The sequence below is a fragment of the Ovis aries genome, chromosome 3 (assembly GCF_016772045.2).
Source record: "Ovis aries strain OAR_USU_Benz2616 breed Rambouillet chromosome 3, ARS-UI_Ramb_v3.0, whole genome shotgun sequence".
NCBI classification, from domain to species: Eukaryota; Metazoa; Chordata; class Mammalia; order Artiodactyla; family Bovidae; genus Ovis; species Ovis aries.
The window spans coordinates 96,315,834-96,343,422 of record NC_056056.1 but is presented as its reverse complement, the minus strand read 5'-3'; the positions used below and the strand labels follow the sequence as shown (position 1 = coordinate 96,343,422).

The window sequence follows — 27,589 nt, the reverse complement described above, 5'->3', positions numbered from 1 at the left end:
CTCCCAATCCGCAACCCTCCTTTGCCCAATCCTGCCCATTTATCACCGCCGAGTTGTCCCTGGCTCCCCACCCTCCCTCCACTTGCATCGCGCTGCTTGAGAGTAAGCCCCCACAGTCACTCCTCTCCAAAGACCCGGGAGAGCACCACAGGCCAGCCAGAGAATTCCCATGGAGTCCTTTTTACCTCTGCGGCGCCTCAGTCCTCAGGACCGAATATCCTGCAGTGTTTGGAGACAGCAGCGACCCCCAGCGGGCAGCCAGGCCGCAGAGGAAAGCCTGCTGCTGCTGGGGCTGCTGCTAAGTCGCTTCAGTCGTGTCCGACTCTGTGCGACCCCATAGACGGCAACCCACCAGGCTCCCCCGTCCCTGGGATTCTCCAGGCAAGAACACTACAGGAAACTAAAGCGGCAGCGCGTCGGGTGGCTTCGAGGTAGGCGAGTCGGAGCCCTCTGCCCGCCTCGCGAAGCACAAAATCCCACTGAAAACAGATCCAAGTGGAGCCCTCCTGGACCCTCTCTGGTCTTGTCTCACCTGTTTACCAAATTTGACTAGCCCCACAGTCTTCGGAATCGGCGCCATCCCCGTCAACAGTGACGCGAGAATGAAAGACAGTAGGGTATTTGATACCCGCCAAGGGCGAAGTGAGACGGAGGATGCAGCCATCTTTGTCGAGGGCGGAAGCATGCGCTTACGGAGCGCCAGAGAGTCCATGACGGTCCCGGCGGCACCCTGGCAAGAGTTGAAGGCTCCGGGGATAGGGCGGAGCCGCCGCTGTGGCGGGCGTTGGGCAGTGCGGGGTGGTGGGAATCGTTAGGCTGGCTCCGGACACGGTGTCCCATGGCCCAGGCGTCTCGCTCTGGTGGCCTTCTGCCTCCGCTGGCTACCGTGCCGCCGTTACGGGCGCAGCCCGGGGGCGCCGAGGAGGAGCGGTGGCAGAGAAAGCGGGCAGGCGCTCTCCGCGGGGACGTTCGTGGCTGGCTGGCGCTGCCGGTCGCCCGGAGCATCCTCTGCCAGGACCCTCGGCCTGACGGGGCTCCGAAAGAGCAGCCGTGGTGGGTGGCGCCGGCGGACGCAGGAGAGCACAGTGAGGCTGGCGCTGTAGACCGTGGGCGGGAGCTGGCACCCGGCGGCCTGATTCCTCCGGCGCTACGGCGTCTCAGGGCTGTGTTGCTGCGACTGCAGCGCGAGCGGGAGCAGCTCCTCCAAGCGCGGGATTGCGCCCTCCACCTACAGGCGGCCGTGCGCTTCCTGAGGATCCTGAGTCCCGGCGCTCCATCTCCCAGCCACGGCCCCTTGCTTCAGCTGTGTCGCGACCTGCTACAGCACCTTTCCGGAGGGGCGGTCCTGCGAAGCAGGCTCCTGGAGACGCCCCACCCGCGACTCCTGGCACGCCCAGTCGGACTAGCAGCCCAGCGCTTGGATGCTACTGTCGAGATGCGGCTTCGAGCTCTGGGCCGGGCGCCCGCCACCCCAGCCCTGTCGTCCCAACTCGCCGACCTGATGCTGGCACTTTCAGCGTACCACCAGCTGCAGGGGAAAGCCTTCAGCCAAGTCCCAGCATCAGCGCGCCCGTATCCTCCCTGCCGTGTGCTCCGCCTCCTGACAGGGGAGCGGGGTTGCCAGGCGGCAGGTTGGCTGGATGAGGCGCTCAGGGGATCTGGCTTGAGGGACCAGCTCCTCAGATGGTGCCAAGAGGAGCGGGAGCTGTTGCCAGGGCTACTGGGCCTATTGGGGGGCGTGACGGGTTCAGCCAGCAGTGAACTGGGGCTTGGAAGGGCCGGAGCCTTGTGGAGCCAGTACTGGACCCTGCTGTGGGCAGCCTGTGCCCAGAGCCTAAGTCTAGGACCCTGGAGGGACCCCAGGGCAGCAGCACAGCAACTGAGTCAGGCACTGGGTCAGGGTGAGTGATGGGCCTGGGTGGGTGTTTGGGAAGGCTGAGTCTTACTTCCGTATACACCTCACTCACCTGCCACAAGACTACAAAAGCAGGCCCTTTAGAAGGAACATCCCCCACCCCTCCCAACCCCTGGGGGTTCAGGTTATAAGCTTCTTAGCTTTAAAGGCAAGGTCTTGCTTTCCATGCCAGCCTTGAGTCTTGGGGGAAACTTCCCCCATCACTGAGTGGGGGCAGTGGCTGTGGAAAAGAGAGACCTTGTTTTCAGGCTCCAGAGTCATTTCTTCCACTAGCATCACTGCCTCAGGAGTGTGAGAAGGAGCTGGCTTCTTTGTGTCGCAACCTAATTCATCAGTCTCTTATTTGGAGCTGGGATCAAGGTGAGGAGGAAGGGGTAATGGCAGTCACACAAGCCCCAGATTGCCCCTTCCTTATCAAACCATACCTCTCATCTTCAGGCTTCTGCCAGGTCTTGGGATCTGCTAGTGGAAATGAGAGCAGCCTTCCTGCATCCTCTTGTACCAGCAAACTTTTACAACAGCTCTTCCCTCCTCTCTTGGATGCCCTCCGGGAGCCCAGGTCAGGACTCCTCCTCTGCGGGCCACCAGGTGAGACAAGGTGCTGGGGATGGGGGGGATAGGAGAACACAGGATACCCCCTTTATTCCTTATTGTGTTCTGAAACCTGCCTCTTCCCAAAGGTGCTCCATATCCCTTCAGATATTGTCCCTCCTGTCCGCAGGTCCTGCACCCCTTGCCCTGGGGCTCTGTACCCTGCAAACTACCTTGCTCTGGTTTTGGAGCAGAACTCAGCAGTATCTGGCAGCATGGGCCCCAGGTTCCTTCCTGCTCCTGATCCAGAAGGACTTACCTGTGAGTAGCTAGGGAGCAGGAGGGGAGCATCCTGCGTTGGGCTCAGACCTCACTCTGTTTCTATCAAAGCCTCTACTGCAGGAGGCAGAAGCTTTGTCTCGCCTGGCCTCAGAGGAAAGCTTGGCTCTGGATGTAGAGCAGCAGCTGGGCCTGGAGATCCGGAAGCTGACTGTGCAGATCCAGGTAAGGAGAGGCATCAGCTTCGGGGCTGATTGTGATGGTGGTGGAACAACTTAGTGCCTTGGAATTGCCACTGAATGTATCTTTTCTTGTGTGGACTGCCACTAAATCCACTTTTTGTCCTCTCATTATGGAAAAAATTTTGAAAATACATAAGTAGAAGAATATAATGAACCTCCATATTCCTACCACTGAGGCTTTAATAACAATCAACTCATGGTCAGTTTCTTTCATTTGTATATCCCAACCCCCAACTCCTATGTCAGGCTCTCCTGTTGTGACTTTAACAGCCACTGATGATCACTGTCTATAACCATTATTTCATTAGAGGGTGCAAGGTGGTGACATCTAACTCTGTCATCCTTTCTTCATTGTTAATCAGATTACTCTTACAAGGTGAAACCTTAAAAATTTTAATTTACTTATTTGGCTGAGTCTTAGTTGTGGCATGTGCAATCCTCATTGACGTATGTGAGATCTTTCATTGTGCATGAGCACCAGTGTGGGGGCTCAGGTGCCCCCTGCATGTGGGATCTAAGTTCCCTGACCAGGAACTGAACTGGGGTCCCCTGCATTGGAAACTGGACTCAACCACTAGACCAGCTGGGAAGTCCCAAGTGAAACTTGGCCTCAAAAATTATTTGGTTACTTTGAGGTATATTTTGTAGAGAATAAGCAAGATAAATGATTGACTTTACTAGTTTTTGATAGAATGTTTCTTTTTCTTAAGTACAACTTGTATTTTTATTAAAACAAAATATTCTTCTAGAAGGCTTGTGATGGAAAAACTAGCACTTTAATTGCCTCCACGACTAATCCCTGTTCTACAGTGGTGATGCTCATTCATTCTTGGCTGTTTCTTCTAATATGTTATTATTTTCCTCTAAATTTATGACTTAAACTCTATTTTTTTCTCCATCTTACACTCTGTCTGTCCCTATTGTGGATGATGTCCCTCTTTTTGTTTTCTCTTCCTGCCTAGATGTCGCCTCTTTGCCCTGAATATAGGGGCATGGTTGTGGAGTGTAGCCCCTGTCCCTCTGCTCCTCTCTCTGCACCAAGGCACTGTGAACCCTCACAGTTTGGCCCTAATCCACCATCTGCATCTGCCTGTTGGGCATTTCTACTCCCATGTCCTCTTTCAATTCAACATGTCCCAGAACGGGCTCTTCATGAGTAGGGTTGGGCAGTGATGATTGTGGGAGCTCTGGGGAGGGAAGGCTTTGGTGGGCATGTAGTAACAGAAGCTCCATACAGGGCCTGTGGCTCACGCTGGTAGATGGGTAGCCTCAGAGGAGCAGCAGGGGTTACTGGAGGTGGGGAGTTCATAGTTCCTTGGGGGAATAGTGGGGAGATGGCCTGACCAAAGCAAAAGCTCCCTTTGTGTGTGTGTGCGCATGTACATGGGCATATACTTGTGCACATGTCAAGGGCAGGGGTGGAGGATTGTGGAGGAGTAGGTTGTCATCAAGACATGGAGGGCAGTGAACACCAGCCCACAGATTTTAGACTTTATCTCGTAAGTGACAGGGAGCCATTCTAAGTTGTAAGTGATAGAGTCTGATCTAGCTATAGCAGTCAGGATAGAAGGGAAGTGGGGAGACATAATATGAGAAAGGTCCAAGTCGTGGTAGCTGCAGTGAGAATGGAGCAAAATGGGCAGGGACAGTGTGCTCACCATGTGAACAAAACGCCATCTAGTTTCATGCCTTGCTCTACTGCTGGGTCTGTTCTGGGCTTTCACCTACATACAGCACTGGGACGAAAAAGAAGAATCAGATATGCATTTTCTCCTCAGCTGGATTGTAATGTCTCAAAGAAAAAACTGTCTCATAGTGTGACCTTGTATTTCCTGAGTGCTGAGTACAGAATTTCCTGACAAATGTCAGTTGACAAAAGGGTAACTTCTTTACCATACATAAGGGAGAAAGGGGTTCTGATGTTTGGTCTAAGAGAAGAGTTTGGATTTAGATAGGCTGTTGTCAGGATATGTATCAGGAGCCACAGGGGCCCTCCCCCACCAAGTCTGCCCACCCCCGCCCCCCAACCCAGTCCCATCCTCTTCAGGCTTCAGGCATACAGTCACCTTTTCTTTAGACCGGCCACTATACACCCCAGTTCGTGGGGTTCTTCTCCAAGATGGGCTGTAGACACCTCTCTCTTTTTGCTGTCTTCTCCCGCATCCAAAAACAAAACCTATCAAACCAGAGAAACCAAACCAGCACATGGACTTTTTCTTGCTTTGTGGGTTATAATGCTTTGGGGAAATGTAAGTGGCTATAAAGAATATTCAGTGTGAGGACATTCCAAAGGTTCTTGAATCTCAGAAAGTTACATTGATTGCTCCTGATGTACAAGCAGTCCTTGCCTTCCTTTCATAGATGACAGAAGATCATACAATTCACTTCTCTTTTCAGCCACTGCCTGTCTGCACATCATGCAGACCCCTCTCTGTAGCATTTGTTTTTGAACACTGGTGGTAGTGAGGGTGTCTCCATCTTTTTTTTCCTATTAATGTTCCTACAGAATAAACCTGGAGGATATCCATTTTCTAAATCAAGCTGAGGAGAGCAGGGTAATCTTAGGTCAATTGTCCATAATCTTTTCTCAGTCCAGGCCTTTGGAAAACTCAGTAAAGGCTATAGCATCTCTCCTCAGAAAATGCCCAAGCCCATACAATTATGCATACAATTCTGTTCTGGGGCTTTATGGATGCCAGGTTAATAAACACCTCAGATTTAGAAGAGCATATGACTTGACAAATCCCTCACAGATAAGCAAGCCCTTTTACTTTTTCCTTATCCCCACAGCTCCTGCCTGAAGAGTCACTGAGTCTCTTTTTTCAAGAATGTCATAAACAAGCCACACAGGACTTCGAACTCCACATGCCACGGGGTCGGTACTGGCGGCATCGTCTGTGTCCTGGTAACTCATCTCAGCACTCCCTCCCAGGCTTCCCAGGGTAACAGTGTCCAAGCCCCTCCGCGTCCTTGAGGGGCTCCACCTCTCTGCCTCCATCCTTGTCCTCACCTTCTTTGTCCCCACACCCTGAAATCCTACCCTCTTCCCCCAAATGCTCCATTAGGGGTTGGAGGGATCTCCCTAACCTCATATCCTGTCCTTTCTCTTCTCTCACTCCAGAACTTCCCAGCATTCCTAGTGAGTATGCTGGGTTGGTGGTCCGCAGGATACTGGAGCCTGTGTTGCAAGGACTGCACGGACTGCCACCCCAAGCCCAGGCCCCTGCCCTGAGCCAGGTGCTGAACGCCATCCTGGGTGCTTGGCTTGACCACATCCTCTCTCATGGGATCCGGTTCAGGTGAGAAGAAAAGAAGGAAGTGGCAGGGCAATGAACAGAACTGAAAAAAGGGAGGGGAATGGTGGGGAAGAGCAGTTTGGAGAGGCAGGAGGGTCAGGTGGCCACACTGTACCTTGGCCTTCAGCCTGCAGGGGGCGCTGCAGCTCAGACAAGACTTTGGAGTGGTCAGGGACTTGCTGGAGGAGGAGCAGTGGGGCCTGTCTCCAGAACTTCGCCAGACTCTGTTCATGCTCAGCATCTTCCAGCGGCTGGATGGGGCCCTGCTGTGTCTGTTGCAGCAGCCCCTACCCAAGACTCAAGTCCACAGGGGGCTTCCCTGTTGCTGTGAGTCACTCTCCCTCCCCAACTCCAGGCTCTCTTTGCCCCTAGCTCATTATTCGTAACCCATTCCCATCCTCAGTCTGGCTTTAGTGTCCCCCTTGCTAGCTACCTGCCTTCCCCTCCTGCCTTACCAGGTGCATGTAATGAGGTTCAGACCATGGAATTGCCCAGCAGCAGCCTCAACAGCCTGGAGAGCTTGGAGCCCCCTCTTCAGCCTGGAGTATTTCCAACCCAGACAGCTCAGCTGCTAAGTACACTGTGGGGAGGAGGACCTAGCCCTGATGCTTACCTGGTAGGAAACCAGCAGGCCTGGCTTGCTCTGAGGCAGCACCAGCATCCTCGCTGGCACTTATCTTTTCTTTCCTGCCTGGGGACCAGTTCTGAATCCTAAAGACCCTCATCAAAAGCTAGTCAGAGCTCCCCATCTCTGTCTGAAAAAGCCCAGACATTTAGACATGCATATTTTAAAAGCTTAATTGGGAGCTTGGAAGAAAGCATATCTGAGAACCACAAGCTACACAGAGCCTGGACTTGAAAAGCTAATCCAAGATCACTACTCCAACTGCCTGGAATCCAGAGTAAAGGGCATAATCACAGCTTGAAACCTGGAGGTCAGCATCCTTGGGAGGCTCAGGCACAGTTCCCCATTAGTAAAGACATCTCAGGGCTAGACACTAGCAGCTAAATCCTGGGAGTAAGACTCTAGGGTTGGATCCCAGGAGAAAGGGAAAACCAATAGAAAGCAGGGAGCCTTGATGTCACTTCCTCTTAAATCCCAGGAGCCAGGCTAAACACAAGACAGGTTGGGACACTACTACAAAGTAATTCCTCAGGAACCACAGAGGTGGAATTTCTGCACCCAAATCAGTCCCCACGGCCTATGTTACAGTACCCTGTACTCCCCTCCTTACTGTTTTTAGTCATTTAAGAATAGTGGGCTGTAGAACCTTCACGTGTAAGCGTTAGCTACTCCAGAGTCCACACATTTAATCTGAAATTACCTGAGTGGGCTTCACCCTCTGGTAGGTTTATAATCCCTACGGTGGTAGTGCCCTCCCCTTGGAAGGGACCAGCACTTAAGACGGTGGTAACCTAGATCAGCAGGGTGCAGAGAGGGAGAGGCTGCAGAAGGCGTGTCATCCGAGCCAGGAGCAAATGGCTTTCGCATTATTCACTGTCTTCACCGTGGTACAAGAGGGCTACTGACGTCACGTAGTGTTTATTGAGGGCGTACTTTGGGCCCTCCATACCCTGTGCCGAAACCGTCTCTCTCCTTCCTGGCGTTCCTCCTCTTGTCGGTTGGGGAGCCCAGGGCGGCGGCTTGGGGACCAGCACCGCCAACAGCGGCGGAGAATCCGCACCGAGCGGAGGTCCGTGACTGCGGAAGTGCGCCGCGGCTCGCAGACTCTCGCACTAGAGACACTTCCGCCAGCCACGAGTCCTTCCGGGGCGGGTGTCACCATGGCGGCGGCCTTGGCTCGGCTTGGACTCCGCTCGGTCAAGCAGGTTCGGGTTCAGTTCTGCCCCTTCGAGAAGAACGTGGAATCGACGAGGTACGAGGGGCAGTGGTGCGGGGCGAAGGGTCACGCCTCCCTCCCGCTGAGGATCTAGTCCCTTCCGCCCGGCGCTCACGCCGTTTTTTCACTGCAGGACCTTCCTCCAGGCGGTGAGCAGCGAGAAGGTTCGCTGCACGAACCTCAACTGCTCAGTGATTGCGGACGTGAGGCACGACGGCTCCGAGCCTTGCGTGGACGTGCTGTTCGGTGGGTTTCGTTGGGAGTCGGGCGGGAGTCGCGCGCCTGTCGCGCGCCCTCGGCCCTGGCCCCGCAGTCCTGGTGCCTGACTCGTTTTTCCCCTCCAGGAGATGGGCATCGCTTGATTATGCGCGGCGCTCACCTGACCGCCCAGGAAATGCTCACTGCTTTCGCCTCCCACATCCAGGCTAGGGGCGCGGCGGCGAGCGGGGACAAGCCGAGCGCCAGTACCGGGCGCTGACAGCACGGAAGAGACCAGTCAACGGATTCTAGCCCAAGACTGCTAAGGACACTTATTTAAGAAGAGCTTAATTACTCATATCACTGTCTGGAGGGCCACAGAACGCCAGAAAAAGAAAAGAGGCCCGTGACTACAAGCCTAACCGGTGTTGCTGGGACGAGGAAAGACGGGAGGGGTGCGGACAAATTTGAATTTATTTCAGTTTCTTACCATCACTCACTGCGTAACCCTTTTGAATTTGACTGCTCCTTCCACTACTCAAGGTACCTCTTACTCTTATTAGAAATGCTGTTTTCCCAGTCCTCATCTTTCCATTCCAGTCGCATTTGCCGCTCTTTATTCACTCCTTGTGGGACTTCTCTTCCTCTCGGGCCCCTTGTCTTCTCTTGACCATAAAGGTGTACTGCTCTCCCTCTTATTTTTGAGGCATCTTGTCTTCTGTCATGACTTGAACTATCCTCTTGGGTAAAATCCAATATTTCTGTTTGGCTCTAATCTTAAGTTCTGTGCTATATAGTCAGGGTACCTACTACCAATTTTCTCCAAATTCCAGCAACACTTTTTGTCCAAAATAAAACTGATAATCTTTGCGTGCTGTCTATAGTGATCCTTGAACAACGGCAGGTTTGAACTGCAGGGGTGCTCCTATATGCTTATTTTTAAAGTAAATACTACATGATCTGTGGTTGTTTGAATCTACAGTTGTGGAATCATGGATGCTGACTGTAAAGTTGTCCCCCACTTCTCAACGCTGAAGGAGTGGAGCCCCTAACTCCCTTCCCCCCCCCCCCCCATTGTTTTAGTCAACTGTACTTGCCTCTTCTGAATTCCTTATTCCTTTAAAAGGCACTTAATCTGCTTAGCCTCTTGAGCTGGAAACCACAGCTTTATCTCTAGTTCTGCCCTCTCCCTTTCCGTGCATATCCAGTCAGTAAGTTCAGAATATTTTGTCTTAAACAAAATCTCCTGAAATGTTCTCTCCATTCCCATTCATGCTCTTGTATTATTGCTGTATTTTCTCACCTGGTCTCCTTTTTTTCTAACCATTTTCATTCCTTAATTTTATCTTTCCAAAGCATTGGTTTTATGTCTTACTACTACTTGTTTCTGGAGAAGGAAGTGGCAACCCACTCCAGTATTCTTGCCTGGAGAATTCCATGGACAGAAGAGCCTGGTGGGCTACAGTCCATGGGGTTACAAAGAGTCAGACACGACTGAGTGACTAACTTTCACTACTTGTTTCAGAGAACAGTGCCTATGTGTTTTTCATACTAGATAAAGGCTGTGGATCATGAAGTTAATTTAGGGGTTTAAATCAGCCTTAAAAAAAATAGTAAAATAGAATAAAAAGTATCAGAGTGCATGGCACATGGAGTGGGAAGTATTCTTTAAGAAATGTAAGTTTTAAGCATGTAATCATGAATATAGTTGTATAAAGTGTGTGGGTGTGTTTTTATTTGCATGTACTTGGTTGCAGTATAGAATTATTTCTTACCATAGGTTGTAAGAAACAATGCTTGATAGCCCTGGTTTAGAGAAAAACTTAAGAATGTTCAGCCAGGCATTCAAGAATCCCTGGACACGGGCTGCTATGTACTTTGCCAAATATATCCTCCTACCACATTACTATAGTACTTCTCTGCTTAAATCAGTGATATTTTCAAAGGACTGGTTTTCTCCTCCTCTCTCCCTTTAAAGAAAAACTATCAGGAGACAATCAAGTGTAGTAAAAACCAGAATGCCTGGGATTGAAATCCTAAGCTTTTCCCTTAAGTAGCTATGTAACTTTGGACACATTATTTAGTCTCAGTGCCTATTTCCTCATTTGTAAAATGGGGATAATAGTACCTACCTCAGAGAAGGCAATGGCACCCCACTGCAGTACTCTTGCCTGGAAAATCCCATGGATGGAGGAGCCTGGTAGGCTGCAGTCCATGGGGTCGCTAAGAGTCAGACACGACTGAGCGACTTCACTTTCACTTTTCCCTTTCATGCATTGGAGAAGGAAACGGCAACCCACTCCAGTGTTCTTGCCTGGAGAATCCCAGGGATGGGGGAGCCTGGTGGGCTGCCGTCTATAGGGTCGCACAGAGTCAGACACGACTGAAGTGACTTAGCAGTAGCAGTACCTACCTCATAGAACTGTTGAGAGGATTAAGTGAATTGATATCTGGGACTTCCCTAATAGTCCAGTGATTAAGACTCTGCAGCTTCCACTACAGAGGGCACTGGTTCAATTCCTGGTCTGGGAACTAAGATTCCCCACATACAAATAAGTAAATAGATGTCTGTAAACTGCCTAGAATATTGAGTGAGCATAACATAAGCATGTAAGAGGCCTTATGCTACAGGCCTCTGTATAGTGATGAAAGGATACTGACTACCTAGATTTGAGTTATCCACCCCCATGGTTAACCTCTTATCTTTGACTAGATTAACCACTCTGATCTGTAAAAACACAGATGGTTCAAACATTGCTGTAAACATGGATTGAATGCTGGCACTGTGCTTCTAGATTGTGAACTTGAGGTTGGGATTGTTTTCTCTGTGTGCCCAACATTTTGCTTAGTGGCTGATATGCAGTGTGCAATAAACATGTGTTGGATTTATAGATGTTTAGCATTAACCTTGTGACTTGAACTGATTATTATTACTGAGATTCAAGGATGAATGGTGAAATTCAGGTGTGTACTAAGTGCTAAAATATAGAAGTGGACCAGGTGTAATGGTAGCAAGAAAGGACTGACCATTAGATTTAGTCAGAAGGTGATTGTTAAATGAGTAAAAAGTCTACCACTGGAGGGTAGGGCCAGAAGTGAAATAAGTGAGCATGCAACATAAAGTGTTAGTTTTATATAATTAAAATTTGGATGGGAGGTGTGAAATAGCTAGAATAACATAAATGTGGATTAGGGTCTTTTGCGTCGTGAAGTTGTTCAGTCTGTCCGACTCTTTGTGACCCCATGGACTGTAGCCCACCAGGCTCCTCCAACCATGGAATTTTCTAGGCAAGAGTACTGGAGTGGGTTGCCATTTCCTTCTCCAAAATATTTCTTTGAGCCGCTTTTTTTTGGGGGGGGGGCAAGAATACTGGAGTGGGTTGCCATTTCCTTCTCCAAAATATTTCTTTGAGCCGTTTTTTTGCGGGGGGTGGTGGGCAAGAATACTGGAGTGGGTTGCCATTCCCTTCTCCAGGAGATCTTCCTGACCCAGGGCTTGAACTTGGGTCTCCCACATTGTAGGCAGATGCTTTACATTCTGAGCCACCAGGGAAGTCAGGGTTTTTTTTAGAGGATGATAGAAATTTGTACTTTATGAAAACACCTTTTATGCTGAGCTGTTGGTAAGAAGTAACTACGAATCTAAGTTGCATTTCTGAACCATCATCAGATGTAACCTTGGGACTTACTTAGTGGTCCAGTGGTTGACTCCTTGCTCCTGAGGCAGGGGGCCCGGGTTCGATCCCTGGTCAAGGAACGGATACTACATGCAGCGACTAAGAGTTTGCATGCTGCAACTAAGACCTGATACAACCAAATAAAAAAATTTTTTTTCTAAAGCCCTCAACAAAAAAACCAAAAAGAGTAGGGCTTCCCTCATGGTCCAGTGGTTAAGGATCCACCTTGCAATGCAAGGGACTTGGATTCAGTCCTCGGTCTGGGAAGATCGCACATGCCCCAGCCAGCTAAGCCCTTGCTCTGCAACTACTGAGCCTGCACTTTAGAGCCCCAGCTGCACAGTGAGAGAAGCCAGAGCAGTGAGAACCCATGCATCACTATGAAGAGTAGCCCCTACTCACGACAACTGGAGAAAATCCGTGTGCAGCAAGCAAGTCCCACTACAACCAAAAATAAATCTTTTTTTTTTTTTTTTTTGTAACCTTGACTCTATGTCACCACCAGGTGCAGATGCCACCTCTTTGCTACAGCCTTCCCTGACCTGGACATAAGCAATCTTTCCCCTAAGCACCTTTGCTTCCTGGGTTGTAGAAAAGGCTAAAAAAAAAAGTATACACAGCACCATTATGATCCTTTTAGGGTTCATCTAAATTAGGAACCCTAGACTGGAGATGCCACAGCTAAAGTCAGAAGGAGGCTTAAAGACACTGCTGGAAAAGATGCTCTTGTATCCACTCCATTTCACTAGAAAAGAAGGCATAGGTGGACAATATGGTGCAGTCTGATTCAGATACACCTAGGTTCCAAGCTAACCACTTAGCTCTGTGGCCAGGGCCAGCTTACTGAACTTTCTAGGCCACGGTTTTCAGCCACCAGATTGGGGCGCTGTGGGGAGACGTTAAAAGTAAAACAGTATGGCGTCTCAGGCTCTTATATATAGAAGTTACTAAAAGGGGAAAAAAAGACAAATGTGAGATTGGTTTCTCTTACTAGCCTATGAACTCTGCTGCTGCTGCTGCTGCTAAGTCGCTTCAGTCGTGCCCAACTCTGTGCGACCCCATAGACGGCAGCCCACCAGGCTCCCCCGTCCCTGGGATTCTCCTAGCAAGAACACTGGAGTGGGTTGCCATTTCCTTCTCCAAAGCGTTAAAGTGAAAAGTGAAAGTGAAGTCGCTCAGTCGTGTCCGACTCTTCGCGACCCCATGGACTGCAGCCCACCAGGCTCCTCCGTCCATGGGATTTTCCAGGCAAGAGTACTGGAGTGGGGTGCCTCCACCGGCCTTCTCCGGTGAACTCTGTGAGGAGGCCAAATAAACGCTGATCCAGTGGACACAGCTCAGAAGGCCCACCCTGGAGATCAACCTTACGCCACGAGGGCGACAGCCTTTCCCGGTCGTGGAGCTTAACCTGACGTGGCGGGGCGGGACTTCCGGGAGGAGGCGGAAGCCGAGCTGTAGGCACCGGCAGGCAGGTGCGGCTGACACATCGGTGGTCGCCCCCGGCGCCGAGCAAGGCTAGGAGGCAAAGCAGGACCGGGCTCTGTTGCCATCTTCCCGGTCCCCGCGACGACGATCTCTATGCAAGGATGGCTCGGGGCGAGCGGCGGCGCCGCGGAGCGCCGGCAGACGGAGCGCGGACGGCAGAGAGGGTGGCTCGGGGAGGCCCCGTACGGCGGGATGGCCGGGGCGGCAGGGCCCGAGGCGCGGCTGGGGGCGCGGCTCTGGCCATAGTGGTCCTGTCTCTGGCCCTGGGCCTGTCCAGCCGCTGGCTTCTAGCGTGGTACCGTTCGCGGCGGGCTGTCATGCTGCACTCCGCGCCGCCGGCGCTGCCTCCTGACTCTTCCAGCCCTACAGTGGCTCCGGACCTCTTCTGGGGCACCTACCGCCCTCACGTCTACTTCGGCATGAAGACCCGAAGCCCGCAGCCTCTCCTCACCGGTAACCTGGACCCGGGGCGGGCAGGCAGGCGGGCATTTAATCTGGGCGCCCCAGCTTCGCGCCAGATCAAGGGTGGTGAGGAGTGGATCAGGAGAGTTAGGAGGAGGGATGACCCTGAAGTAATAGGCGACCCAGAGGGACAAGAGCTCTCTCTTTGACTTACGTGGCCATTCTACCCCCAGGACTGATGTGGGCGCAGCAAGGCACCACCCCAGGGACCCCTAAGCTCAGGCATACGTGTGAGCAGGGGGACGGCGTGGGTCCCTATGGCTGGGAGTTCCACGACGGTGTCTCCTTCGGGCGGCAACACATCCAGGATGGAGCCTTAAGGCTCACCACTGAGTTCGTCAAGAGGCCTGGGGGTCAGCACGGAGGGGACTGGAGCTGGAGAGTGACTGTAGAGCCTCAGGTCAGGGCCCTCAGGACACCCCTCCCCCAGTCCAGACTTCCTCCACCCTTTCTTTCCTGCCTGCAAATGCAGGATAAAGTGGGAGTAAACAGAAGGGGCTCTGAGTTTGCTGCTTGATTTAAACACTTGCCTGTATGACCATCTCTTTTTACTACCTTCTGAGCCTTGGTTTTCTCGTCTGTAAACTGTAAATAAAAATAGCACCTAATTCACAGAATTGTTAAGGATTAAAGGAAATACCAGTAATATGTAGAGTTCTTCACACAGTACATGGCACAAAAGTACTGTTATTTCCCAGAGCTGAGCATAGCTCTTTATCCCACCCCACCGGTGCTTCCTGTCAGTGACCCTTGACACTGCTAGATGTATGTTGTTTTCACCTGCTGTCCCTTTCCCTAAGGCTGATTCTCAGGGGAAGGCCTGCTAACCTAATGCTGTTTTTCTCTCCTCACTGGTCACCCAGGCCTCAGGTACTTCTGCCCTCCCTTTGGTGTCCCTGTTCTTCTATGTGGTAACAGACAGCAAAGAAGTCCTTGTGCCAGAGGTTGGGGCTAAGGGGCAGTTGAAGTTCATTAGTGGGCACACCAGTGAACTTGGTGACTTCCGCTTTACACTTCTGGCACCAACCAGTCCAGGAGATACCACCCCCAAGTATGGCAGGTAACTGGGGGAAGAGTGTGGGATGGTGGGAGGGGTGGCATGGATGCTGACTTAGTCTGATTTCCATCTCCTTAACCCTACCCTCTTTTCACCAGGCATTTCCCTTCTCACTAGGCTCCATGTTCCCTGCATTGCCTAGACCCTCCCATCCTGACTCCTCATCATCTCCTTTCTCTTTATAATCCTCACCGCTTCCTCCTGCATAATATTTCCTGTTTATTTTTTTCCTTTCAAGCTACAACGTCTTCTGGTCCTCCAATCCAGGACTTCCCTTGCTGACAGAGATGGTGAAGAGTCGCCTAAATAACTGGTTTCAGCATCGGCCCCCGGGGGCTTCCCCTGAACGCTACCTCGGCTTGCCAGGATCTCTGAAGTGGGACGACAGAGGCCCAAGTGGGCAAGGACAGGGACAAGGGCAATTTTTGATACAACAGGTGACACTGAAAGTCCCCTTTTCTGTGGAGTTGGTGTTTGAATCAGGCAGTGCCCGGACAGGAGGCAGCCAAGCCTTAGAGCAGCTGGCAGGCAGCCTGCTGACCCACGCCCTCGAAAGCCATGCTGAAGCCTTTAGAGAGCGCTTTGAGAAGACTTTCCGGCTAAAGGAGAAGGGCCTGAGCCCTGAGGAGCAGGCTTTGGGTCAGGGTGCCCTCAGTGGCCTTCTTGGTGGGATTGGCTACTTCTATGGACAGAGTCTGGTGTTGCCAGACGTGGAGGTTGAGGGGTCTGAGCAGAAGGTGGACCCAGTCCTCTTTCCATCTGTCCCTCTTTTCACAGCAGTGCCCTCTCGGTCATTCTTCCCAAGAGGCTTCCTTTGGGATGAGGGCTTTCACCAGCTGGTGATTCAACGGTGGGATCCCCAGCTCACCCGGGAAGCCATAGGCCACTGGCTGGGGCTGCTTAATGCCGACGGCTGGATTGGGCGGGAGCAGGTGCTGGGGGATGAGGCCCGAGCCCGGGTGCCCTCAGAGTTCCTGGTACAAAGGACAGCCCATGCCAACCCTCCAACTCTGCTTTTGCCTGTAGCCCACATGTTAGACGGTGGTGACCCTGCCGACTTGGCCTTCCTCCGCAGGGCCTTCCCTCGCCTGCGCGCCTGGTTCTCCTGGCTTCATCACAGCCAGGCAGGGCCAGTGCCACTATCTTACCGCTGGCGCGGCCGGGACCCAGCCTTGCCAACCCTACTAAACCCCAAGACACTGCCTTCAGGGCTGGATGACTATCCCCGGGCTTCACACCCCTCAGCCAGTGAGCGGCACCTGGATCTGCGGTGCTGGGTGGCCCTGGGTTCCCGTGTGCTTATGCGGCTAGCAGAGCAGTTGGGAGAGGCTGAGGCAGCTGCAGAGCTGGGCCCACTGGCTGCCTCCCTGGAAGAGGAGAGCCTGGATGAGCTGCATTGGGCCCCAGAGTTGGGAGTCTTTGCAGACTTTGGGAACCATACAAAAGCGGTGCAGCTGAAGCCTCGGCCCCCTCAGGGGTTGATGCGGGTGGTGGGCCGGCCCCACCCTCACTTACAGTATGTGGATGCCTTGGGCTACGTCAGTCTTTTCCCCTTTCTGCTGCGGCTGCTGGACCCCAATTCACCTCGCCTTGGACCCATGCTGGATGTTCTAGCTGATCGGCGTCAACTCTGGAGCCCCTTTGGTTTGCGCTCTCTTGCAGCATCCAGCCCCTTTTACAGCCAGCGCAATTCAGAGCATGATCCTCCCTACTGGCGAGGTGCTGTGTGGCTCAATGTAAACTACCTGGCACTGGGGGCTCTGCACTACTATGGGCATCTGGAGGGTCCCCACCAGGCCCGTGCTGCCAGGCTCCACAGAGAGCTCCGTGCCAATCTGGTGGGCAATGTGAGACGGCAGTACCAGGCCACAGGCTTCCTGTGGGAGCAGTACAGTGACCAGGATGGGCGAGGCATGGGCTGCCGCCCTTTCCAGGGCTGGACCAGCCTTGTCCTACTGGCCATGGCTGAAGACTACTGAAGGGGAGCGTGGGAGGGGAAGCCAGCCCCCTTATTCCATTCTGGACTAAAGGGACAGGTCTCTCGCTTCTGTCTCTAGCTGTCAGATACCAGTGCTTCAAACCCTCCTCAGCTCATCTCAGGTGTCTCCTAACTGACATCCCACATAGCCCTGGGGTGAATGTGAATTCAGAGTCTATTTTTCTAAATAAATGGGAAAACCATGCCAGACTCTTGCTTTTGCCAGCTTTGCCTCACCAAGAGGTCTTAACTCAGTCCAGGCCTTAGGACTGCCTGTTCTCCTTCAGAGAAGGTGGGAAAAGTGGCCACTGACCGTCCCTTCCAAACCTAGTCAGGTCAAGTGCAATGCAGTCAGTCGAGCACTAGTCTACCCAAATCCACAAGCAGCTGGTTCACATCTCTTTAATGAGATCAAAGGCTCCTGTGTATATCCTGGGGGATAGAGCTCGCACAGTCCCCCAAACACTGCCCTTTTCAGGACTCCAGCCTTTTCAGATTCTAGGAGGGCAGGGAGAGGCCAAGAACCCACGGAGCTGGGATTAGGGCTGTTTCTAGTGGGCAAGTAACCCACCCCCTGCCTCCCAAAATTGCTTATGGGATGTCCCCTTCGCTGGAAGCCAGCCCCATAGGAGAGACTTGGGGTGCAGGATTTAGGGGCCGTGCACAAGGGGACTGGTCTTCCACCTCTCGTGAGGTGGCACTAACCCTAGTCTCCTTGACTGGCTCACCCTCACTGGAGTCAGGACAAGGGCAGAGCTCAATACCTGAGTCACCAGTCAGGCGGCGATAGCGGCAGGAGGGGGGTGTGGGGGCAGGGCTCACTCCTGCCCCAAGCTCACCCTCCTGATGAGGAGGGGCACTCTGGTGGGAGGAAACGTCTTCCACGTTTGTTCCCTCCTGGCGGGCAGGACAGCTGGAAGCGGAGGAGCAGCAGGTGCACTGGCTGGAAGCAGTCGAGGGGCAGCCTGTGGCTGCAGTGTAAGGAGGCGGCGGAGTGCCTGGGCGGTGAACCACATCCTCATAGGCTGGGGGTTTGAAGGCGCTGAGGAGGCCTGCAGGAAAGAATGGTATGGTCGATAGAAGGCAACCAGGGGTGGAGTGGTGGTGTCTTTCCTATGAGGGAAAAGTGTGCCTTGAAATCTCTGAAAAGGGAGTGTGGAATGAACCAGGGTCCTGGTTTGGGAGGGACCACTGAGAGGCCAGAGCCTCAAGTCACTCACGAAGATCAAGCAGTGAGCCAGTAGGGACAGGGCCAGCCCCATGGCACGCCCCATGGTAGGCCAACAAGTTGATCTCCCGCTGCCGCTGCTGCTGCTGCAGCCGTAGTTTAGCTCGTCGATGGCGGAAGGCGCAACAGCAGCTAAAGAGAATGAGGACAGTCCAGAGCAGCCAGAACCCTGCAGGAGGCGAGGAGGAAGAGACTTAGATACCTCCTATGCAGAGACGGGTCCTTGAAGGCTGAAGTCCAAAGGCGGGTGGGCAGAACAAAAGAAGAGCCCCCTTGAAGACTCACACCAGAGCTCATAGTAGTACGTGCAGCAGCCAGTCTCCCCACAGCAGTGACCACTCTCACAGAGGTAGGGCTGGTTGTTCACTCCCGGGCACAGCTCTCGAAGCTGGGAGCAAGGAAGCACTTAAAGGGAGATTCCAGCCCAAGACACTGTCCACCCCCACCCCCTGCATACACATACACAATCCCATCCTGTGAGCCAAGCTTAGCTCAGAAATCTATGGGGAGAGGAAAAAGTGATGTTGAGAGGAGTGTTCAAATACCTGAAGGGCTGCCAGCATGGAAGAGGATTTGGAATAGCAAGAATCAGTCTAGAGACTTAAGATGCAAGGTGTGGGCATACAAAGAGGCAGATTGCAGCTCTGCATATAGGAGACCTCTCATATTCAAGCCTGGCTCCCTAGGGTGTTTAATGTTAAGGGAGTGTTTTGGCAGAAGTCCGAAGACTGGGCTATCTCAAAGTCTCAGATGATGGGTAAGGGGTTTAGGTAATTTTCAAAGCTGTTTTCATTATCATTCCCTGTGGTCTGCCAATCCCCGCTCCTAAGCTGGATCTTTCCACCCCTGGGTCTCAGGCTTCCTAGGGTAGAGGAGGAGCAATAAGAGACCCAGAGCAGGGTTCCCAACCAGATGGGATTGCTGTGGATGATAAAGGATGGCATCCAGGGCGTGATTCTGGGTTCCATCTCTTCTCCAAATTGCTCCCTCAAGAGAAGACGCTGCCAGACTCTGTTATGACAATAGGCACATAGAAAAACATCACAAATAACTGTTGCAAGACAGAAGGAACCTCCGTGGGGCCTCACTATGCCTCTGGTCACTGGAGAGCCACTGCAAGCTTCCACTGCAGCTAAGGGATGGGATCTATGAAGCTGCAGGCAAAAGTCAACAGCACCTACATCACAAAGTTTACACAGAGTAGAAGGGCCATATCTAGGAATTTCACAGTACCTTTGGCTCCGAGAGTTCCTCCGCCACCCGCCAAAAGGCAGGGGCAAGGAATGGGGAAGGAGAAATAAATGGCTGTCGTGATAGGCTTTTGGAGCTGTTGGGATACCTGCTGTTGCCGCACTCGAAGTGCCCCCCAGGCCTCCTCGCTGCCGTTCCCGCCGGTAGCCCGAGCCATGCCTCCACCTACAGCTCCCTGAAGACCACAGTCTCCTCTACCGCCAGCTGCCCCGCCCCTGCCACCTCTGCCTCCACCGCCATGGTCCCTGCCCGGCCCATCTTCGCTGCCGCCACCATCACTCTGCGACCGGACCTTCCATCCAGCGAGAGCTCTGCCAACTAGCACCCAGGTTGTTCCGCCCCACCAATCCGCATCACTCTCGGACAGATGGGCCAATAGGAAAGATCACAGGCTTCTCCCTGCGACCAATCTACAAAAGCGCCTCCGCCACTCTCCCAGACAACAGGAGCTTGCACAGACAAAGAGTGGGGAAGGTTCGACCCATGGCTCTGACTGACAGCGACAACAGCCAATATGGACGACAGAACAGGGTTCGAGTTATCAACCAATGAACGGCCGCCCGGGACAGCAAAGTTCCCGCTGACTGGCTTGAGCCCTATTTTCTGGATGACGCCAAACGCTTGACCACGCCAGGCAATCCCACTAGGAGCCGCGGAGTCCCGAGAGCCTGCTGGAGTCTGGGTGGGCGCCGACCGGCTATTTTGGGGCCTGGTGGACGTTTCCCGGCACCAATGCAAGCAGCGGGGGGGGGGGGGGCAAGCTGTGTGTATGGGGAATTGGCCTACCCGTACTCCATCCCCCCAATTCTGTACAAGTCAAGGCACTGGATGAAATTTAATAAAGTGGGAAGGGCACTGAAAACAAGGGGCAGAGGAGAAGGCACAGAGTCCAGGTGGGGGGGGGGGGCGGGGGTGGCGCTTAAGTAGCCAGAAGTGGGGATCCGGGGCCCTCAGGCCCACCTAGTCGCATCTGCAAATTGATGCGATAGCACTGAAGGCTGCAGAGTGCCTGGCCCGTGCGCGAGCAGGCATAGCGGCGCGGATGGGGACAGCCGGGGACAGAGCATCGAGGTGGCGGTCCAGATGGGGATGGCCGCTGAGACACAGGCGCGGGGGCAGGGACGCCAGGCGGGAAGGAGAGGGTGGAACCCTGTGCCCCGCTGCTGTAGCGCACCATGGGGGCTGGGGCCGCCGCCCGCCCTCCCCGCCGCTCGCCCCGGGAGGCCCCTCGGCCTCCCCGCCCACTGGGCGCCGCAGTCTTGGTGAGGCGCTCGATAGTCTGGTTCTTGTGCTCCTCGGCCCGCCGAGCTGCCTGCAGCCGCCTCTTCCGTGCCCGCTCCTCACGCTTCAGCAGCATTTCTTCGGTGAGAGCGGGGGCCGGGCAGCCCCCAGCCACAGGTAGTGACAGCATCGGGGAAGGCTGACTTCGAGCCTTCTGCAGCAGAGCTCGCTAGGGAGATATGGAGATGTCAGCAAGTAGAGAAGGGAGTTCTGCCAGAACGAGGGAGGGGGAAGTGCGGACACGGAAACCAGGGTCTTGAGGAGCTGGCCTTGAGAAAAGAGTCCAATGAGAACAGTCTCCAGCAGCCTTTCATACTGCCTCCTCTCAGATCTCCAGACTTTCAGCTTTAGATCCTTGATCCTCAAGGACAAATGCTTTAGTAACATTACCTTCCCGCCCTGAGTCCCAAAACTCTGTACTAGTTCTCCGGAGGCTTTATTGTTGTTTTCAGTCTTTGAATCCCAATGGATAGCATCAACTGGATAATTGCTCAAGTCAAAAACTCAGGGTTATCCTTGATTCCTTCCTTCCCCCAACAAGTGTCTGTTTCCTAAATATATCCAGAATCTATCTGGTTTCTCCAACTCATTTCACCTTGGTTCAAGCCACCACCATCTCTTACCTGACTACTTCAATAGCTTCCTAACTGGTCTTGCTTCTATCGTTTACCACCACTAAGAAACCAAAGTAAACTAATGAAATATAAACCAAACATATCATTTCTCTGCACACCACCTTTTTGTCACAGTCACATTTATTCTTCTCCTTGGCCATAATTAGGCATGTTCCACCCTCAGGGTCTTTGCTCCTGCTGGTCTCTCTGCCTGGAAAGCTTCTCTGGTATTGGAAACATTATATTTTTAGAGAGGTCTTTCCAGATTACCCTATCTAATGTTGTTTGTTTTCTACTTTCTATTTCATCACCCTATTTTTGTTATAAACATTCCAGTTTTTCAAAATTATTTACTACACAAGAATACTAGCTCCATGAGAACAGAAACCTTGTCTGTCTTTTCTCTGCTGCTGATATCCCTGCTGCCTTGCAAAGTTCTCCAGATGTGGAAAGCTCTCAGTATCAATTTGGCAAAGGAATAAAGAATGAACCTACTTACCTGCCGAGCGGTGAGCAGCCGTTCATTGATCTCCTTCTTGAGATCTCCATTGTCATCCAGCTCCCCCTTCTCCAACGCATCCAGCCACCTCTGTTCTTCCTCTTCCTCCTGACCTCCTAACCCCCCGGACAGGTCCCGCAGTGGGGAGGGGGACAGATTACTGTCTTCATCTGGAAAGTAAAGTTGGAGAGCTAAAAGTAGAATTGTTCAGATTGGGAACCTTAATTTGGCCAAGTTAATACTGGGAAACACAAAATTTTCACCTTCCTCAGAACGAACCCTCTTCCCTTAACCAGGTGTAATGAGAAACCCAGTTTCCCCACCTCTAGATCCTTCTCACCCAGCCAGGCACGGTACTGCTCAAGGGGGACTCCTTCCACAGGTTCCTCTTCATTGTCCACGACCATAAGGGGAGAGGGTGAGCGAGGACCTTCAGGGATCACAGTGAAGGTAGGAACACTGCAGAGAAGCAACCACTCTGTAAGGTGAGCGATTGTCTCCTCCTGCTCAGTACATCTAGTCTTCCCCATGCCCTCTTGGGTTCTTGCTACATTAACCTGGGCCCTGAAGTCACAGCATCCATTCTCTGTCTTATGAAAACTGCAGCCAGTTTCTCCTTCTGTCTCGGCCTGCTTCTAAAGTCCCCCAAGGAAAACTTCGGCTCTCTTGGCCTCACCTCTTGGTGCCCAAGACCTGCCCGCCCAACTTGATTTTGAGTTTGAGCTGGGGCTTGGCAGGAGACTGCTGCGTTGGCCCAGACTCCTCTTCCTGGTAGTGTTTTTTCTTGTGTTTCTTCTTGTGTTTCTTGTGCTTTTTCTTGTGCACTCCGTGGCCGTGGGCACCCGCTAGACTCAACTCCAGGGCTTCCCCTGCAGAAGGAGAGCCTGTCAAAGATGTATGGGAGGGGCAAGAAAAGCCCAGTACCCCGAAGGGTCCCATTGTTCCCGCGGTATTCTGGTATTACCATACAGCCCCGCCTTTTTGCTTCCCACCTGTGGCGAAGTACCCAGGGGAAGCTCGGAGGAGCGCGAAAGAGACTGCTTTTATGCGAAGGGCAAACTTGCCTTATGGATCCACGCTTACCAGGCTCAGGGGCCTCCATAGCCCCAGAGGTGCTCCCGCGCCGCCACAGCTTACTCATGGGGCCCGGCAAGGAAAGGGGGCTGTAAATAGTCGAAACACATTCAGACATACCTTTTCCGCCCCGCGGAAGAACTTATCCCAGCAAATAGCCGGGTACTTCCGGTGCGTAGGAACCATGCTTGTGCGGGGCACGCTTTGCGACAAACATGCTCCAGGAGAAACAAGGGTCCTTCCAACAATAGTTCCGGACTCTTTGAGGCCAGAAGGGTTTTCCGCTCGCCCGCAGCCCCACAGTCGAGATCAGAGCTCAGCGCCGGAGATTCAATTATTACACGCAAGCGTGATGAACGTATCTATATGTTCCGGACCAAATTCGGGGCTAGGCAGTGATAATACAAAGATAAATATGAATACTCCTCTCTGCCTTTGAGGAGCTTACAGTTTGATGGAGAAGCACGAAACAAACTATTTGCCAGCAAAATGAAGGAGGGCTTAATAGCACAAGTGCCCTACAAGGTGGGCAGATGGTATTTAAGCCTCAATTCTTTATCAGTAGAGAAGTGGATAGATGAGTTATGGTACAAGCTAAGAGTTGATCGGTAATTGATAAGATAGACGTAGGATTTAGATCCTGGTGGGTAATAGTATTGGAAACAATCTAAAGAAAAACCAAAATTGGTACAGGGATTTGATACACCATAGTGGGAAGCTGTGGTGCTATTAAAAGAAATGGGGCCCCAGAAGGTTACCCAAGAAATTGGTGACAGCAATTCCAATGGATGGTTGGGAGAGCAAGGGTGAAGGGAGACTTACTCTTCCTAATATACACTTTCATGCCTATTGAACTTTGTATAAAGCGTGCGTAAGATAACTCCTGTCTCAGTGGTAAAGAATCCACCAGCCAGTGCAGGAGACGCAGAAGACTTGGGTTCCATCCCTGGGTTGGGAAGATCCCCTGGAGGAGGAAATAGCAACCCACTCCAGTATTCTTGCCTGGAAAATTCCACCGACAGAGGAACCTGATGGGCTGGAGTCCATGAAGTCACAGAAGAGTCGGACAAGGACTGAGCACGCAAGTGCGCGCACGCGTAAAACGTGTGTTTTACTAATTTTAAAAAAAGGAACAAGGTAGCTCTATATGTGCTGACATACGGAATAAGAAAAGCAAGTTTCAAGATGAGGTGATTCCATTTTATGAGACTGACGCACTACCTACTGCCCTCATGAAGCACCTGGTGTTCCATTTTTAAAAGGCATAATATGCTGCTACATTGGGAGAAAAAACTAAGGAATGTATACTAAATGGTTAATGGTGATTATCTTTGAAACTTAGAGTTGGGGAACTTTCACTATCTAGATCTGTAGTGGTTTTTTTTTTCTTTTAAAATATTCCTTAGTATTTTGTGTAATGCATTTTCTTACAGCCAATATATATCACATTTATAATTAGAAAAAAGCACTATACATGTAGTGTATAGATATATACATGGGATACATGTCTGAACAGAGTAGCAATAGTGAGCAAAGTAAGGAAAGAACTGACTTAAGAAATATTTCATTAATGAAATTTAAAGGAACTGATAAACAATTGTATATGAGAATTCAGGAAGAAATCAGTATAGTATAGTGATTGAGAATGAACTTTGGAGTCAGACAAGCCTATTATCAAATTCCAGTTTGTTGGCTATGTAACCTTGGGTTCACAGTTATTTAAGTTCTCTGAACCTCATATTCCAGCTTTGTAAAATGGAATGAAGTAGGATCTAGTTCAGAGAAGGCAACAACACCCCACTCCAGTACTCTTGCCTGGAAAATCCCATGGACAGAGGAGACTGATGGGCTGCAGTCCAGGGGGTCACTAAGAGTCAGACACAACTGAGCGACTTCACTTTCACGCATTGGAGAAGGAAGTGGCAACCCACTCCAGTGTTCTCGCCTGGAGAATCCCAGGGATGGGGGAGCCTGGTGGGCTGCCGTCTATGGGGCTGCAGAGTTGGACACGACTGAAGTGACTTAGCAGCAGCAGCAGCAGGATCTAGTTCATAGTGATCTCAGTAACGTAGCAGTGAGTGGTGGCATGAAGTACGTTCTTAATTTCCTGCCCAGGAACTGCACTTGGGTAGCCTGGATGAGAACCAGGAATCCTAGCCACTGGACCAGCAAGGGCCAGAGACTAAAAGCTATTTTTCCCTGGATCTTTGCCCCCAGTGAAAAAATGCATTTATCACAGAGGCAGAAACTGTAAATGCAGGTCCAAAGTTTATTATTAGAGACATAGTACAACAACAAGTGGGAGAGAAAACAGAGAAACAATGTGTTTAGATGAGCTAGAAGCAAAACAGAGAGAAAGGGTGTGGACATCCTCCCTAGAGAGGAGGAGGAGCGCAGTAAAGAGGTTAAGTCATTTATATAGGTCAGTTCTCCTGGGCCTTTGTCTTCCTTTGACCAATTATTTGGTTTCGTTTTCCACACCTGAGCTACCCTGGGACCCTCTCCTGGGTGCTCACGCACCCCTCAGCCAAGATGGCTCTCAAAGTGAAGGCTTCTGAGAGGAGCAAGGCTCATTATGGCCTGGAGTTATACCTTGACTTTTGACCCACAAGGAGCCTTTCTGCCTGTGTGTCCCCAAAACGGGGGTAGCAGAGATCCCTTAATCCTTGACTCAAACAGGATTTTGCCCCTCTTTGTCCTTGCATGACTATTACCTTGATTATTGCCATGACTATTACCTTAAGATGTTTACAAGAGACAAACACTGGCTATTTACCCTGTTTATGTTGTTACTTCCATTTCAGAGAGCAAACAGGAAGTTGACTGTAAATGCTTAACTGGAGCCCACCTATCTCTTATCTCAGAAAACGCTAACAGTTTTAAGTATCCAGCCTGAACCCCACTTATTTGTGCGCCATGAAATGCAAACAGGAAGCCAGTTGTAAATATCTAGCCTGAAGCCCTTCTATTTCCTGCGTCAAAAGGACTCTTTCAAAGAATGAAGCAAATAGAGAATGCAAAGTATGTAGGGTAGTATCTTGCACATAGTAGATGTTCAGTATGCATACAACCACAATAATAAATGACTTCTACATTTCTAGCCCAAGTATTAGAGGGAAATAATATTTTAAATACAGAAGGGAACATAAGAAGAGAAGTAAGTAAAAAGAAAACCATTTAGTGTCACCTAAGGTGAATTTAAAGTGCATGTGGAAAGTCAAAACTATAATGAGTTATCACTTCACACCCGTCAGAATGACCATCATCAAAAAATCTACAAACAATCATTGCTGGAGAGGGTGTGGAGAAAGGGAACCCTCCTACACTGTTGGTAGGAATGTAAACTGGTACAACCACTATGGAGACCAGTATGGAAGTTACTTAAAAACCTTAAATAGAGCTACTATATGACTCAGCAATTCCACTCCTAGGCATATGTCCAGAGAAAACCAGAATTCTAATGGATGCATGCTCCCTGATGTTCATTGCAGCACTGTTTACAATAGCCAGGACTTGGAAGCAAACTAAATATCCATCGACAGAGGAATGGAGAAGGAAGATGTGGTACCTATAGTCAATGGAATATTATTCAAGATATAAAAAGGAACAAAACAGTGCCATTTGCAGAGATGTGGATGGACCTGGAGAGTCAAGTAATTCAGAAAGAGAAAAACAAATATTGTATAATATTTCTTACATGTGGAATCTAGAAAAATGATACAGATGAACTACTTGCAAAGCAGAAATAGTAACGGATGTAGAGAACAGGCTTACAGTTACCAAGCGGAGAAGGGGGATGAATTGGGAGATTGGGATTGACATATATACACTACTGTGTAGAAAATGAGTAACTAATGAAACCCTACTGTATAGCGCAGGGAATTCTACTCAGTGCTCTGTGCTGACCTCAATGAGAAGGCAACCTAAAAAAGAATGGATATGTGTATAGGTATAACTGATTCACTTTGCTGCACAGCAGAAACGAACACAACATTGTAAAGCAACTATACTCTTAACAGAAATTAATAAAAATAAAACAAAGGGCATGTGGGAATGCCCACATGGAGATGGAATACTGAGAAGAGAAGTCTTCTTCTCTTCACAGAAGGTGTGAGCTGGGGTGTCATCAGCACTGGAAATGCTGATGAAGGTCCTCCTCAAGAGATGGGAATAGATGAGACATTCCAGAATGAGCAGATGAAGAAGAAAGGACCAGGAGCAAACCCAAGTGGGCCTCAGTCTTGAGCATACTGGCAGAGGGGGAAGGCAGGGTTGAGAAGAAGTCAAAGGGGCAATAAAGGCACCATGAACAGAGCTTATCAGCAGACAAAGTCTATGATGAGCTCTGTACAGTTTTGCAGAGCCTAGGTTGAGCTCCAAGAAGAGGGTGCACTGTAGCAACGTGTGAAGACGATAGTTCTGTATCACCAGGAGTTAGAGTGTAATTAGTATTTGTCAAACATGTTAAGAGTTTATAACCTGCTTTCATATTCCTTCCCTCCCTTGAGCCCATGGCAGCTCTATCAGGGAGATGCTATTGTTCCCTCATGAGGAAACTGAGGCTTAGAAGGGTTAAATGATGTGGCCAGAGTCCCATAGTTAAGGAGTGGCAGAACCAGCATCAAAGACTTCCTGACACTAGGCCCAGTGGAGTTTCCTCAACATCCTGATGCCCAGCAGG

General features: G+C 51.2%; 5 protein-coding genes across 9 annotated transcripts; 3 read left to right on the top strand and 2 right to left on the bottom strand.

The window, feature by feature from the left end:
• Positions 1 to 751: 751 nt before the first annotated feature.
• Positions 752 to 7,967, top strand: CCDC142 (coiled-coil domain containing 142). Of its 4 annotated transcripts, XM_015094472.4 has the most exons (9): positions 752 to 1,901; positions 2,189 to 2,275; positions 2,354 to 2,503; positions 2,637 to 2,767; positions 2,837 to 2,950; positions 5,758 to 5,872; positions 6,089 to 6,266; positions 6,391 to 6,590; positions 6,722 to 7,967. In XM_015094472.4, exons 1-9 carry the CDS (start codon positions 839 to 841, stop codon positions 6,976 to 6,978), a joined length of 2,295 nt encoding a protein of 764 aa, XP_014949958.2. In that variant the 5' UTR covers positions 752 to 838; the 3' UTR covers positions 6,979 to 7,967. The 4 variants fall into 4 exon arrangements, with proteins under 4 accessions (XP_014949958.2, XP_042104062.1, XP_042104060.1 ...); XM_042248128.2 differs by lacking the exon at positions 2,189 to 2,275; XM_042248126.2 differs by having other exon boundaries at positions 2,189 to 2,503.
• A 61-nt stretch (positions 7,968 to 8,028) lies between these two features.
• Positions 8,029 to 11,208, top strand: MRPL53 (mitochondrial ribosomal protein L53). The gene is made up of 3 exons (XM_004006099.6): positions 8,029 to 8,140; positions 8,238 to 8,350; positions 8,449 to 11,208. The coding sequence occupies exons 1-3, from the start codon at positions 8,049 to 8,051 to the stop codon at positions 8,580 to 8,582; spliced, it is 339 nt and encodes a 112-aa protein (XP_004006148.1). The 5' UTR covers positions 8,029 to 8,048; the 3' UTR covers positions 8,583 to 11,208.
• A 2,225-nt stretch (positions 11,209 to 13,433) lies between these two features.
• Positions 13,434 to 17,171, top strand: MOGS (mannosyl-oligosaccharide glucosidase). Its single transcript, XM_004006098.5, has 4 exons — positions 13,434 to 13,917; positions 14,100 to 14,326; positions 14,790 to 14,986; positions 15,222 to 17,171. Exons 1-4 carry the CDS (start codon positions 13,566 to 13,568, stop codon positions 16,960 to 16,962), a joined length of 2,517 nt encoding a protein of 838 aa, XP_004006147.4. The 5' UTR covers positions 13,434 to 13,565; the 3' UTR covers positions 16,963 to 17,171.
• Positions 17,172 to 17,349: 178 nt separating this feature from the next.
• On the bottom strand, positions 17,350 to 19,760 carry WBP1 (WW domain binding protein 1). Of its 2 annotated transcripts, XM_042248130.1 has the most exons (5): positions 19,529 to 19,760; positions 19,099 to 19,200; positions 18,475 to 18,577; positions 18,182 to 18,358; positions 17,350 to 18,013 (listed from the first exon to the last, which is right to left on the bottom strand). In XM_042248130.1, exons 1-5 carry the CDS (start codon positions 19,595 to 19,597, stop codon positions 17,553 to 17,555), a joined length of 912 nt encoding a protein of 303 aa, XP_042104064.1. In that variant the 5' UTR covers positions 19,598 to 19,760; the 3' UTR covers positions 17,350 to 17,552. The 2 variants fall into 2 exon arrangements, with proteins under 2 accessions (XP_042104064.1, XP_004006146.2); XM_004006097.5 differs by lacking the exon at positions 19,099 to 19,200.
• Positions 19,761 to 20,260: 500 nt separating this feature from the next.
• On the bottom strand, positions 20,261 to 23,026 carry INO80B (INO80 complex subunit B). Its single transcript, XM_012173677.5, has 5 exons — positions 22,918 to 23,026; positions 22,511 to 22,703; positions 22,175 to 22,293; positions 21,835 to 22,004; positions 20,261 to 20,890 (listed from the first exon to the last, which is right to left on the bottom strand). Exons 1-5 carry the CDS (start codon positions 23,024 to 23,026, stop codon positions 20,360 to 20,362), a joined length of 1,122 nt encoding a protein of 373 aa, XP_012029067.1. The 3' UTR covers positions 20,261 to 20,359.
• Between the last annotated feature and the right edge of the window lie 4,563 nt (positions 23,027 to 27,589).

Coding starts and splice junctions, on each gene's coding strand:
- CCDC142 (XM_042248126.2), top strand. CDS start 839: ATGGCCCAGGCGTCTCGCTCTGGTGGCCTTCTGCCTCCGCTGGCTACC. Junction 2,504..2,636: donor CCTCCTCTGCGGGCCACCAG/GTGAGACAAGGT, acceptor TCCTGTCCGCAG/GTCCTGCACCCCTTGCCCTG. Junction 2,768..2,836: donor TGATCCAGAAGGACTTACCT/GTGAGTAGCTAG, acceptor TTTCTATCAAAG/CCTCTACTGCAGGAGGCAGA.
- MOGS (XM_004006098.5), top strand. CDS start 13,566: ATGGCTCGGGGCGAGCGGCGGCGCCGCGGAGCGCCGGCAGACGGAGCG. Junction 14,327..14,789: donor GAGTGACTGTAGAGCCTCAG/GTCAGGGCCCTC, acceptor CTGGTCACCCAG/GCCTCAGGTACTTCTGCCCT. Junction 14,987..15,221: donor ACCACCCCCAAGTATGGCAG/GTAACTGGGGGA, acceptor TTTCCTTTCAAG/CTACAACGTCTTCTGGTCCT.
- INO80B (XM_012173677.5), bottom strand. CDS start 23,026: ATGTCTGAATGTGTTTCGACTATTTACAGCCCCCTTTCCTTGCCGGGC. Junction 22,005..22,174: donor GCAGTACCGTGCCTGGCTGG/GTGAGAAGGATC, acceptor TTTACTTTCCAG/ATGAAGACAGTAATCTGTCC. Junction 20,891..21,834: donor GGCTGCTCACCGCTCGGCAG/GTAAGTAGGTTC, acceptor ATATCTCCCTAG/CGAGCTCTGCTGCAGAAGGC.
- MRPL53 (XM_004006099.6), top strand. CDS start 8,049: ATGGCGGCGGCCTTGGCTCGGCTTGGACTCCGCTCGGTCAAGCAGGTT. Junction 8,141..8,237: donor AAGAACGTGGAATCGACGAG/GTACGAGGGGCA, acceptor TTTTCACTGCAG/GACCTTCCTCCAGGCGGTGA. Junction 8,351..8,448: donor TTGCGTGGACGTGCTGTTCG/GTGGGTTTCGTT, acceptor TTTCCCCTCCAG/GAGATGGGCATCGCTTGATT.
- WBP1 (XM_042248130.1), bottom strand. CDS start 19,597: ATGGCTCGGGCTACCGGCGGGAACGGCAGCGAGGAGGCCTGGGGGGCA. Junction 18,578..19,098: donor ATCCACAGCAATCCCATCTG/GTTGGGAACCCT, acceptor CCTTGCTCCCAG/CTTCGAGAGCTGTGCCCGGG. Junction 18,014..18,181: donor TGGCTCACTGCTTGATCTTC/GTGAGTGACTTG, acceptor TCTTTCCTGCAG/GCCTCCTCAGCGCCTTCAAA.